Here is a 13,488-nt window from a genome sequence, read left to right as displayed (position 1 = left end):
TAGACAAGGCCTCTGTCAGTATGTCTACACTTAAAATGCTGTGGCACTTCAGTGTAGACCCTACCTATGCCAAGGAGAGGGATTCTCCCACTAGTGCAGGTAGGTAGGTAATCAGCGTAGGTAATCCCCTCCCCAAGAGGCAGTAGCTCTCTTCCTAGCTCTGTCTCCACTGGCCGTTAGGATGGCATAATTACTTCTCTCCAGGGTGTGGATTTTTCACACCACTGAGAGATGTAAAATCCTAGCGTAGACCAGACCTGCGAAATTAGCTCGTGGGAGAAGGGAGTGGTGTCTCAGCTCTGTTCCTAGTGGACAGACATCCATAACACTAAAACTGTCTTTAGTCAGTGTGACATCCCAGAGTCCCCTAGAGCAGGAGTTGGTGCAGTGTGGAGTATTGGGTGTTTTGTTATCAAAACCCAGAACAGGAGGGAACTTGCCTTAGAGGGCCTGTGCTTGAAGCTCTGCTGGCTAATAGCAGGATCCCTGCAATAATACTTGTCCAAAAAACAAACAAATTTTGAGTCATCAAACAATTATACTTCTCTTAAGCAATGATTTTTATGGGTCTAATTGAAAACAGAACCTTTGTCTCTTCTTCCTTTTATTTATATAAAACAAATTCAATAGCAACCCTGCCATTATCGCATTTTGTTAATGTCTCATGTTTAGTCTGCTCCTTGTTTTGCTTGTTTGTCTTTGGCTTTTTTAATAGCCGTTTCCTCTTTGAAATACCTTAGTATTTCTAGAAATAATGCAATTAGTCTGGGCAGGTCTTAGTGACATTTACAAGGCTATTTATATTAATAGTTTGAACTGTATTAGTCATTTATATATATGCTTGTGTACACCACCTCCTCTTTCCATCTCCCTTTGCTGACTGCAGCAACAATTAAATTCAGGGCTGCCCAGAGGATTCAGGGGGCCTGAGACAAAGCGGGGGAGCTGCAGCACTCGTACTCACCCAGCGGCAGTCTGGGTCTTCAGTGGCATTTCGGCGGCAGGGAGCCCTTCAGTCGCTCCATGTCTTCTGCAGCACTGAAGGGCCCCCCACTGCTGAAATGCTGCCGAAGACCCAGACCACCACTGGGCCAGGGCTCGTGGGGCCCCCACTTGCCCCCTCTCCGCCCGAGCGACTCTGATTAAATTTAGCAGGCATGCACTTTGGTCTGGTTGTTGCTGTCCTGGAGCGTGCTGGTATACAAATAAGCAAGGTACTCCAGAGGACTGTTCTGGATTCCGATTTGTTAGAAACACCTTTTAAAATACTGTTGAGGGGCAAGAAGGGAGGGATTTTTCTTTAAGCTGCTAAGAGGTTTCTGCAGCTTTTTTACTAATATTTTCCCTCGAGGATCTCCAAGCTGATGCTGAGGACTGTATGGGGTAATGGTCGGAGTATTTGCGAAATAAAGAATTGCCTTATTTACACAGCCCCATAGGAGTGCCTGGCACTTTGCAGACAAATAAATGCATTATTCAAAGCATCTGAATGTTTTCCAAACAGTTTAGTCCTGCAGAGCCAAATCAACTGTGTCTTGGTTGCATAATCGTTTAATACTGGTGATCTTCCCATCCAGTGGCTGAAAACCAACTATGACCTTTGCTTTGAGATAGAAAGAACTTTGAGTGGTTCTTTGTTTTGTTTTGTTGTTAGATATTAGATGAGTTTTGCTAGGAAATAGCACCTTTTACTTATCAATAGGAGAGTAGGGAGCCATTGAAAGAGAATATGCCATTTTCAGAGAGAATATTCTGACCACAAAGGGGCAACAAATGTAAAAGTGTGTTGTTTTTTGTTTGTTTGTTTTTAAATTTAATGCTAAATGCTGCACTTCCCCCTCAGACTACTGAGTTAGGTAGTCTGATCATCTTTCCCATCCCATTTGGCTTTATTTGTATGCATTTAGCTGCTGATTTTTTTTGCTGAAGTGCCTTACAGCAGGCATAAAAGCAGCCTTAATCTCTCTCTAATTGCTACTGAGTTTATCGGTCAAACAGTGCAGCATGACACAAGATAGCTGCAAATGTTTCGCTGCTTAGCCTGCACAAATAAACAAGCAGGCAAGGATAGTGGCTGGTTGTGGTGAATAACTACAGACGCTAAGAATTAGTTCTCCCATCTCCAATTTCTGATCTCTGGATTCTGTCCAGTCTGTTTACTACTCTTTGCAATATTGTGCCCTTCATTAGAGTCTCCAGTGAATTGTCTAGTTGTGTATTCATTACACAAAGAAAGAGGCACTGATAAGAACCACATTCTGCCCTAATTGGCTAAATTCAGCTAGTGCCATAATACTTTAGTGCTGGAGTCTGTCCGGTTCAGGCTGCAGCATGAAAGTCTGATTGGACTCTGCTTAAATCTGTACTTACTAATCTTTCCAGCAGTGACATCTGTGGTGGCTCCTGTCATTTCTCTGTTGCTGGAAGCTTGGTGGTTGATCAATGGCTCCATGTCTAGTTGACAGCCGGTATCAAGCGGAGTGCCCCAAGGCTCGGTCCTGGGCCAGTGTTGTTCAATATCTTCATGAATGATCTGGAGGATGGTGTGGACTGCACCCTCAGCAAGTTTGCAGATGACACTAAACTGGGAGGAGTGGTAGATACGCTGGAGGTAGGGATAGGATACAGAGGGTCCTAAACAAATTAAAGGATTGAGCCAAAAGAAACCTGATGAGGTTCAACAAGGACAAGTGCAGAGTCCTGCACTTAAGAAGGAAGAATCCCATGCACTGCTACAGACTAGGGACCAAATGGCTAGGCAGCAGTTCTGCAGAAAAGGACCTGAGGGTTACAGTGGTCAAGAAGCTGGATATAAGTCAACAGAGTGCCCTTGTTGCCAAGATGGCTAATGGCATTTTGGGCTATATAAGATGGGGCATTGCCAGCAGATTTGAGGGATGTGATCATTCCCCTCTATTCAGCATTGGTGAGGCCTCATCTGGAGCACTGTGTCCAGTTTTGGGCCCCAAACTACAAGAAGGATGTGGAAAAATTGGAAAGAGTCCAGCGGAGGGCAACAAAAATGATTAGGGAGCTGGAGCACATGACTTATGAGGAGAGGCTGAGGGAACTGGGATTGTTTAGTCTGCAGAAGAGAAGAATGAGGGGGAAATTGATAGCTGCTTTCAGCTACCTGAAAGGGCATTCCAAAGAGGATGGATCTAGACTGTTCTTAGTGGCACCAGATGACAGAACAAGGAGTAATGGTCTCAACTTGCAATGGGGGAGGTTTAGGTTGGATATTAGGAAAAAACTTTTTCACTAGGAGGGTGGTGAAGCACTGGAATGGGTTACCTAGGGAGATGATGGAATCTCTTTCCTTTGAGGTTTTTAAGGTCAGGCTTGACAAAGCCCTGGCTGGGATGATTTAGTTGGGATTTGGTCCTGCTTTGAGCAGGGGGTTGGACTAAATGACCTCCTGAGGTCCCTTCCAACCCTGATATTCTATGATTCTAGGATGTGTGTTCTGAGGACAGCTGATGGGCAAGAAAAGCAGTTACATTGATGTACCCTCTTCTCCCAGGCTGGAAGCACAGCATATTCCCCTACTGGCAAACGGATTGTGGTGCCAGCTAGTGCTTATCCCACAACTGCTGGCAACCATGGCCGGGGCCATCAGTGGCCACCCCTTCTCTAGTAGCTCACTCCTGGTGTATGGGAAAGGTTTGAGACATCCAGAAAGGAAAGTGAAGAGAAAGTTGGTTCTTAAAGAACATTGCTGTTGTCCCTCTGCTTCCAGCACTCACAGTACTGGCCATACATCTTCTAAGTTGCAACCCCAGCCCCAAATACCTTCATGCGCCTCCCTTAGGGTATGTCTACAGCTCAAGTGGGAGGTATTTATTATTCCCAGCTCGATGAGACATACTCATGCTAGGTCTCATCGAGCTAACACACTCAAAATCGAACGTGGCCGCAGCCTCACAAGGGCCAGGAGCAGCTAGAGGCCCCGAGTGAATGCCCATCAGAGACGCTAGGTATGTACGCAGGCCAGATAACCCCTCCCTCCAGTTGCATTGCCACAGCTACATTCCATTGTTAGCACACTAGTTCCATGAGGAACCGAAATAGAAGCTAGTGCTCACTCCTGGAGCTAACAGATGTATAAGGCAGGTCACATTTCATTTTTGCACCTTAAATAGGCAGATGTGTATCCAAATACAGACAGGACTTGTCGGCAGTAAACAATCTGAGGAACACTAAAGGTGTAGTTCCATTGGAGGTAGCAGTGTTGGGAGTGCTTGAGTACCTGGCGACCAGGTGGCCACCTGCTCTTTTACCACTATGTTTTTAGTAGAACTGCTCCAAGCAGGGTTAGATGTCATGGTGATAAAAATGCCCATACCCTATCCACACTAATGCTCCCTCTATTGATAACGCAATGGGTGGGAGACTTCCAGAAAGAGTCTAAGATAGACACAGCCAAAGGGACTAAATCTATTAAATAAGATGCCACTTTTACACAGTCACTTTTTATTGCAGACCTGCACTTTAAGGAGACGAGAAAAGGATGTTTTTTGGAGAGGTATAAGTTGAACACTTTTACTAATCAAAACGACATATCTTAAATATAGTGGAAACCACACACAGTGAATTGGGTTGTAGTGAAACAGATGGCAATCCCAAGTGATTCCAGTGCATCACCATTTTCAGGTTGCAGTCCCGGTTAGGTAAATTCTCTGCTTAGCAAGGCTTTCTCTGTGCAGAGTAAGCAGATGACTTCGCTATACAATGGTTCTAGTGTTTCAAACAAACTCTAAACATGCCATAAGGCGTTAAAAACCCACTATAAAGAGAGGGAGTGAAAGGAAGTCTCAGTAGAGAAGAAGAAACTGGAGCACTACAGGGAATTCAATTTTTAATGTCATAGTAACTTTTCTGCCAAATTGCCAGTAACAACCTTCTGCATTTAACTCATCTGTGCAGATGTTTCAGGCTGGTTTCGGTGTTATGTGAGCCCCATTGGTGGGACAGCATTGCCAAGTTTGGGAAAAGCCTCTTAACATTCAGGTTGAGGGGCAGGTTGGATACTAAATCTCATCAAGTGAGGCAATGGGTAGTGTTCTACCCCTTCCTGGCTAGGAGCAGTTGGAATTAGCACCTCTGCTTCCTCACCCATGTGGCAGCCTTTTTACAGTAGACACTTGGAGCGACCCAACGGTCACCATGAAGCTCCTAGGACTGGTGCTAACGTTGAAACTGTGTAGGTCTAAATTGGAGATTAGCCTTGTCTCAAGACCCTGCAAGCATTTTTACACATCCATTTTTTGGGAATGTTGCTGTTTCTGAGACTTGAATTTCGGATGTTTAATCTAATCTTTCCTTTTTGTGTTTTTTAATAGCTTTCCCCTTCTGGGTCTTGCATTAGCACTGTTTGATCACTCCACTTAGTAATGCTTGTATTAATAGTGAGGACAAACTTTGAAGATTTCAGTCTTTAAGCTGTACTGTCTGAGTGTCTCTTTGCCTCCTTAAATTCCCTCTACAGTTTTGGTGACTACAGCATGCTTTGCTAGCTATCTTAAGTTGCTTGTATAATGTTGCTTTGAGCTGTTAAAGTAGCTGCCACTTTCTCCCCTGAGATGTAGTTGTGTTTCAGTGGTGGGTGAACCAATTTTCAGCGAATGATATGCTATGGTGTGTAAAGCCTTTAGGACAAAAGGTGCTATGTAAGTGCAAGTAGTTCAGTATCTGGCTCCAGTCAGGGCCTCAAGAAAGCGGTGGTTAGCGACTGACCCATTAGCGTTGGAATTCAGCTTTTGAAACTGGACAGCTGGGAGGCAGGCCAGGTTAAATGAGTCCATGGGGCTTTCTTCGACATTAAAGCACTCATTTGCTGTAATATAGCGCGCAGTTAATCTGTATCCAGAGCGTTTTGATGAAGTTCTTGGAATCGCTGTTGCTTGCCTCATTTTAGCTCCTTTAGTACCATTTGAGGCTGGCTTGTGCTGTAGTCTATTTAATCTAGTGAGTGCCGCTCCAAAGACAATGAGCTACAGAAATGTGCTGGTTGTCAGCAGAGCTCATTTGGTAAAGGGTGAGCTCCCCTCTCTGACTATTTATCTAATGAATTGGTAAGTGGGTGAAGGGCCCTGGTATATGGAGGGATTTGGGCTCTTGGCTGCATTCATGTGAAAATAACTTTCTCCTTTCCCTAGTGATCTAGAATGTTCTCTAGAGATTCCTGTGCATCTTATGGTTGAACTCTGGTCATTAAACGCTCTCCTTTTCCCTGTTGTTTCCTAGGTCAGCTGTACAAGCTAGAAGGGCTACAAACCATTGCTGTCACAACCAACGGGATCAACTTAGCTAGGCTGCTGCCACGGCTGAAGGAGGCGGGGCTGGATGCCATTAACATCAGCTTGGATACTCTGGTTCCGGCCAAATTTGAATTCATCGTCCGGAGGAAAGGTACAGAAATTCAAATAACATCTCACTGGTTATAGGATGACATTGCCTATCTTTTTATGTCCCTGTTTGTTCAGCCAGTCTCTCTCAAACTTCTGTTGGGAGAGAAGTGAAATTCCCTTCCTTAAGACCAGCCTAAAATATTTACACTTGGCTTGAGCTTGATTGCTGGCCCTTTTCCCTTGTTCTGAGCCTTCTTTCACATGTAAAACCCCTTTTCATGAGAACGGGTGAATAACAGCTTCAGGTAGGAGGTTTCATAACTACATTTCTCTATTCTCGGCTCTACACTGTTCTCCTGTTCAACGTTTTCAGCCAGGAACGGAACCAAATGTCCACCATAATAATCAAATGAAGACATGAATGGCTGCCAGATTGTTCCCCTGCCACCCACAAAAACTGAAAATAATTCATTGAGATCAGAGATGGTCAACCTACTCCTTGCCATAACCACATATTACAACTCACAAGAGTTTTGTGACAGCCCCTGCTCCTCGCCTGTTTAACTATAAAGAAAAAGATGGTCATTAGTCACTGAAACCCATTTGTGACTCCTAGCTTCAGAACCTATTATTCCCAAATACTGGATGATGATGAATATAGAATATATTCACTGTATGCCAGGTTGGTTCATGATTTGCCTGCGATTCACCAGCTCTGCTTCTCGTGCTGTCATTTGTTCTTCAACTCTATAAATATTTATTTTCCTTGGAGTACAAGCCCTTCCACACACTTCCTGCAGTGAATCCTGCTTAAGGACCCATCAAATGGGCAATCTTGTGTCTTCAGCAACCAATTTAAAATGTCCCCATATGGTTTACTATACTGCTTCTATTGACTCCTTAAGATAAGTCCTGGTGGCCTGTGAAATGAGTTAATGGTTCAGTCCAGTTCCTAGTGGACAAATACCCTGCATTGAAATGTAGCTTCAGAACTGGCACTATTTGGAACTTTGTTGGCATTTTCAGCAGAGAAGTCAAGGACTAAATAGATCACAAAGACTGAAACTTGCTGTCAGCAGTAGAAATGGTCTCCCCTGGTCATACTTGAGGCAGGCTTAAATGTGTAGTGAGACATTATGGGCACAAGAGAAAACTATCCCATTGTGGAGGAAAGATAGAGAGTAGGGTAAGAGACCACCCTGACTTAACCAGGAGATCTTCAATGACCTGAAACTTTTTTTAAAAAGTCATACAAAAGTGGAAACTAGGTCAAATTACAAAGGATCAATATTTTTAAATGAAACAAAAAACACAAGCATGTAGAGACACAAATAGAAAGGCCCAGTCACAAGATGAGATTAAACTAGCTAGGGATATAAAGGGTAACGAAAACGTTTTTCAAAAACTTTAGAAGCAAGAGAGAGATCAAGAACAGAGTTAGGTCCATTAGCCAACAAGGAGGGAAAGGCAACAGAAAATGCAGCAATTGCCAAAGTGTTAAATGCCTTTTTTGTTCGTTTTCACCAAAAACGTTAGCAAAGGGAACATCAGTGTGAATGGGGTAGGATCTGAGGCTAAAATAGGGAAATAAGTTAAGAATTTTCTTAGACAAATTAGATGTCTTCAAGTCAACAGGGTCTGATGAAATACATGCTAAAATACTCAGGGAACTGGCTGAAGAGATCTCTGAGCCATTATTAGCCGATATCTTTGAGAACTTGTGGAGGATGGGAGTGATCCCAGAGGGACTGGAAAAGGACAAATAGAGTACCTATCTGTAAAAAGGGGAATAAGGACAACCCAGGGAATTATAGACCAGTTAGCTTAACTTCTGTACCTGGAAAGATAATGGAGCAAATAATCAGTCAGTTTGTAAACACCTAGAAGATAATAAGGTGATAAGTGACTGTCAACACGGATTTGTCAAAAACAAATCATGTCAAACCAACCTAATAATCTTCTTTGACAGTCTAATAAACCTTGTGGATGTGGGGGGCAGGAGTAGATGTGATATCTCACTTTAGTACACTTGAAATCCTATAGCGGCATAGCAGAAAAGGTTCTGGAAGTTATAGTGGATCACAAACTAAATATAAGTCACAAACGTAACTTTGTTGCAAAAAAAAAAGCAAAACTTATTCTGGGATGTATTAGCAGGAGTGATGTAAGCAAGCCACGAGAAGTAATTCTTTCACTCAGCACTGATAAGGCCTCAGCTGGAGTATTGTGTCCATTTCTGGGCACCACACTTCAGGAAAGGTGTGGACAAATTGGAGAAAGTCAGAGGAGAGCAACAAAAATGATTAAAGGTCTAGAAAACATGATCCATGAGGAATGATTGAAAAAAATGGGTTTTAGTCTGCAGAAGAGAAGACTGAGAGGGACCTTGATAACAGTTTTCAAGTACATAAAAGATTGTAAAAAGGAAGGTGATAAATTGTTCTCTTTATCTACTGAGGACAGGAGAAGAAGCAATGGGCTTAAATTGCAGCAAGGAAGATTTAGGTTAGACATTGGGAAAAACTTCCTAACTATAATGGTTGCTAAGCTCTGGGACAAATTACATAAGGAAGTTGTGGAATCTCCATCGTTGGTGGTTTTTAAAAACAGGTTAGACAAACACCTGTCAGGAATGGTCTAGAAACTCTAGATCATACTTAGTCTTGCCTCAACATAGGGGACAGCGCTTGATGACCTATTGAGGTCCCTTCCAATCCTACATTTCTATCATTCTGTGTTGGTTTTATATGTGTGTAGTTAGTACTGCTGTCCATCCTGAGGTCACTGATGAGGGGGTATGAGTCCTATCACTTTTTTCTAGCTAGTGAATCCAAATGTAAATTTCAGAGACCTAGGACAACAACAAATACAAAATGTGATTGTGATGATATGTTAAAAGTTCCCTTTACTTTAACCTTAATGCTCAACATGAAGTTCAATCCAAATGTTCAGGTTTGGTAGATTTTTTCCTCCCTCCCCACCCCCCATGAAATTCATCTTCACACCCTTATATTTTTGAATGCAAAAGACCCCACCTCAGTGTCTAAGCTAGGCAGTCCACATAGGTGCACAGAGATAATGTCTCCCCTTAGCCACTAGATGGTGCTGCAGTACCACTAAAGTCAAGAACAAGCTATTTAAAATTCTGCAGGGCTACAGAAAGGTAACTGTAACCTACTGAGGCCAGGTCTACACGATGCGCAAAAATCGATTTTAGATACGCAATTTCAGCTACGAGAATAGCGTAGCTGAAATCGATTATCTAAAATCGATCTACTCACCCGTCTTCATCGCGCGGGATCGATGTGCGCGGCTCGCCATGTCGATTCCAGAACTCCGTTGGTTTTGGTGGAGTTCCGGAATCGATGTAAGCGCGCTCAGGGATCGGATATAAGTCGCGTTCTAATGAGACGCGAATATATCGATTCCCGAGCAATCGAGTTTAACGAGCCCGGAGGCGCGTCGTATAGACGTGGCTGAGCCTGGAGCCGAAGTTTCACTGTGTTCCCAACCAGAAATAAACCTAGACGCGTGGCATGATCCGTGTCTGACAGGTGAGGAAAACGTGGTCGTCTCAGTTTCCCTGGATACTGTTTGGTTATCTGACTGCATGATGGGGAAATTATCTGTGTTTGGATCAGATCTCAACAAATGAAACATTCTAGATGAGAAAGTTAGAGAAGCAATGTCATTGTGTGGCTCGCTTCATGGTAAGATAATGCAGGAAAAACCTGGCTTGTACTAGGGCACAGTTGGGAGTCCTGTCCCACTCTGCTTTTGCTGCCTGCACTTAGACTAGACAGTTTTCAGACACTTATGGGAAAGTGTTCCTCTCTGGCTATTGAAGGGACATACTGATACCTTCAGCTTCCTGAATTAATGGCAAGCAGCTCTGGTACCTGATTGGGAAAGTCCATTAGCAGTGTGCTGCTTATAAGACTACATCTCACATAAAACTTGTTGAAGGAAAGGCGTAATTATATACGTTCTGGGAAAAAAGTGCTTTAACAACAGAAAGGAATCTGGGAGAGTGCTGCTGAGCCCAAAGTGGCAGGGAGAGATGGAAAATCGCCCAGGTTTAATAAAGTGTATTAAAAGTATCAAGTTAGACTCAGGACTCACAAGTTTGTCCAGACCACTGCTGTTTTATTAGCACAGCGCTCTGCTAATACACCAGATAAGTTTGTGTCCTTGCATGGGGCTCACATTATCTTATTTATAACAAATAAGAGCGGGAATTAGACATAAGGGACAAAGAAAGCAAAACAGTAAAATTCACCTGGGCAAGCAGCATGCATATCCTACATCCTTACTAACACTTATCGATCTAAGGCTAATACTTCACCAATTGCCCTTAAACGGTGCAATTGTTCTATGTTAATGTCTGTATTCCTGACACCTGGATTGCAGCATTCCAACAGTTTTGCTTAAAGGTACAGACAGCATTTCTTTAATCCTTTCTGTTTTCACAATATAATTCATTCTACTTTCACAAAAGGAAGGTAAGAGTAAAGTTACTAGTTTTCTAAGACTTTGGGTGAAGGAGATATAGGGTGAAACCAATAACTCCAAAAGTGGGTAACTTTTTTAGTTTCATCCATTTGGAAAAAAAAAAAAAGTACTTTTGCATGATTTTAGACCAAGTTTTATAGTGAATGGAAGAGTTCACCATAGGGATGAGTCCAGTTATAATGTGAAAGCAGAGTGAGGCAGACACTTTAGGGCTTATTTTGGGGGAGATATCCAGAGAAAGGGTTCTGGTTCTATAGGTTCAGGGGTTTTTCCAAGGCTTAGTAATCCTTTTGCCTAGAAACTTCTACAGTGGTGATGCTGGAGTCTCAGGAATAAACTCCTACATTAGGAAGGGAGGGAGGATGATGCAGTGGTTAGGATGTTGACCTGTGACTCAGGAGACCTGGTCTGCCATAGATTTCCTGTGTGACCTTGGGAAAGTCACTTAGGCCCAGATCCTCAAAGGTATTTAGACACCAAACTCCCATTTCTTTTGAGGATCTGGGCCTTAGTCTGTCTGGGCCTTCCGTTCCCTTTCAGGAGCATGAAAATAATAGTACAGCCCTACTTCACAGATATAGAGGATAAATGCACTAAAGATTGTGAGATGCTCTGCTACTTTAACAACAGGGGCCACATAAGTAACTTAGATGCATGAAAATGAGGAACGTGGTGTCTCAGCTCCTTCCTGCTCTCCATGCCCTATGGAATGAGCCAGTGGAGAATACCTGCACTTCAATGCTGACAGTCAAAATGAGTTGACAACCTGCTTCGATTTTTCAGATTGCCCCTGGAGGCGATGCAATGACAGCCTCCCACAATCGCACCCTTGAACTTGTGCCTTCAAACTACTTCTCCTGCAGGGATGAAATCTGGGAGGTGGAATCCCAGCTGAGACCAGTCCAAAGGGGTTGTGAGCATATGCATTTGCCTGGATAGGACCCTGTCTTGGAGGGTCTTAGGGACTGTGTGTGTGTGGCTGGAATAAGAGGAGGAATTGAGAAGGACAGTTGTTTATACATCACGCTGTAACCCTGCTCAGATCACCCCTACCTGGCTGAGCCCAAGCATGCCTGGACTCGGGCGTTCTTGGTATCTGATCTGCTGCTTGGGGCTGTTTTGATGACTGGCCTCTGGGGGTTCAGTGAAGGATCCCCTTTTGGCATTGCCAAAGTCACACGATCCCCTCTCCGTTCAGTCCTTCCGAGAGGTTGCTGGGCTTCCCAGTCCCTATTCGTGACTCTGGGACATGTTTACAGGAGCGTGTTATGATCTCCCCTGCCATGTTTAGTCTGCAGCTCGCTTAATGAGAATGAAACCCACTGTTGATGTCATGGGCTTCCTAGGTGCCAGCAAAGCAAACACTTTTGTGAGGAGGAGAAAGCAAACGGGTTCTGAATTCAAGCAGCTGATGTTTGCATCAGTTCTTTAGTTTATTAGCCCTGTGCTTTTCACCCCTACACCCACTTTCATCCTTCTGTTTTGCAGGACTGGCATTAAAGGAGCTGCAGTTGTGGGTCAGAAAAGATCAGTAGGACTGGCATCCTCTGCTTCCCTCCTGGGCACCCCTGTTTGGTGTGCTCACTCTGAACTAGCCAGGGAGGAGATGGGTTAAAGCTCCCTGATCTTGTTCGTGGCATTCTTTGTGTAATGAGTATTGAAGAAAGGGACTGGATGGGCAGCCTTGGAGACAGAAAGGCACCTGCTTATTTCCAGTAGCATCCATGGGGTGCAGGGCAATTGTCAATCCAACAGACGAGGACCCTATTGTGCTGGACATTGTTCAAACCCAGAACAAAAATAAGGCCTTGCCCCAAAGAGCTTACAATACTTAGTGTGTGTGAATGCCTCTTCTGTGGGACCACTGCCTGGACTGCCAATGGGCACGTGGAGGGACACTTGGTGCTTATTTTAGTGATGGTTTTGATGTCAACACGTGTCCCCTAGGAACTTGACTGGCAACGATTCATGTTGTGGCCACCTGTTCACAGCAGGGAACAACTTTTTGCTGCTAGTTCTCTTCCTAACTTTAACAAAGAAACTGGATTATCATTTGGGGTGGGGTTGTAGGGAGAATGGGAAGGGAGTTTAGATTTCTCCAAGGCCCTTGGACTCATGAATTGTCTGGCTGCTTGGTAATTAGGAAGAATAAGTATTGAGTGGACCCACTGTCCGGAGGTGGGAGATGGGGTGGAGTTGCAATATGGGAGGATAAGGCGAAGCATTTCTCTTGATGAGGTCACTGCAGTTTGATTCTTGTCTCATCCTTTCCGGACGGTCCAACGCCAAGCTGAACTGGTTTTGTAAAAGCTCTCTTTCAGTGTGCCCATCAAACTGACTGGTCAAATGATTCATAAAATGAGGATGCCATGAAAAGTCACCTGTCCCCTTAAAACCAAAGTCAAAGCCATTAGCTTTTCCAGGAACCGATAAAAATCTGTGGTCAGGGGCAAGTTGGGAATTTTGGCATTTTTGTTCACTTTTTGATTCATTTAGCAGCTTGTTGCAGAGTGGTCAACTTACAGAAAGTGACGTGCTGCAGTCTTAGCAGAGGCAAAAATGCAACAGACACCTCTCCTGATGGCCTCTCTTTAGCAATTATTTAGTGGGGGGGGGTTCCCCCTTA

The 13,488-nt window shown here is 43.9% G+C and overlaps 1 protein-coding gene across 5 annotated transcripts in view; it reads left to right on the top strand.

Annotated features, from left to right (window-relative positions):
• Window positions 1-13,488, top strand: part of MOCS1 (molybdenum cofactor synthesis 1) — a 48,808-nt gene that overhangs the window by 19,424 nt on the left and 15,896 nt on the right. For all 5 annotated transcript variants that reach the window (XM_032790197.2, XM_032790198.2, XM_032790195.2 and 2 more), the window contains exon 4: window positions 6,247-6,411. In XM_032790197.2, coding sequence (XP_032646088.1) covers window positions 6,247-6,411 — 165 coding nt within the window. The remainder of the gene's footprint in view (window positions 1-6,246; window positions 6,412-13,488) is intronic.

This window comes from Chelonoidis abingdonii, chromosome 3, assembly GCF_003597395.2.
Source record: "Chelonoidis abingdonii isolate Lonesome George chromosome 3, CheloAbing_2.0, whole genome shotgun sequence".
Taxonomy (NCBI): Eukaryota; Metazoa; Chordata; order Testudines; family Testudinidae; genus Chelonoidis; species Chelonoidis abingdonii.
The sequence above is the reverse complement of the archived record's forward strand: the minus strand, read 5'-3'. Positions and strand labels throughout refer to the sequence as shown.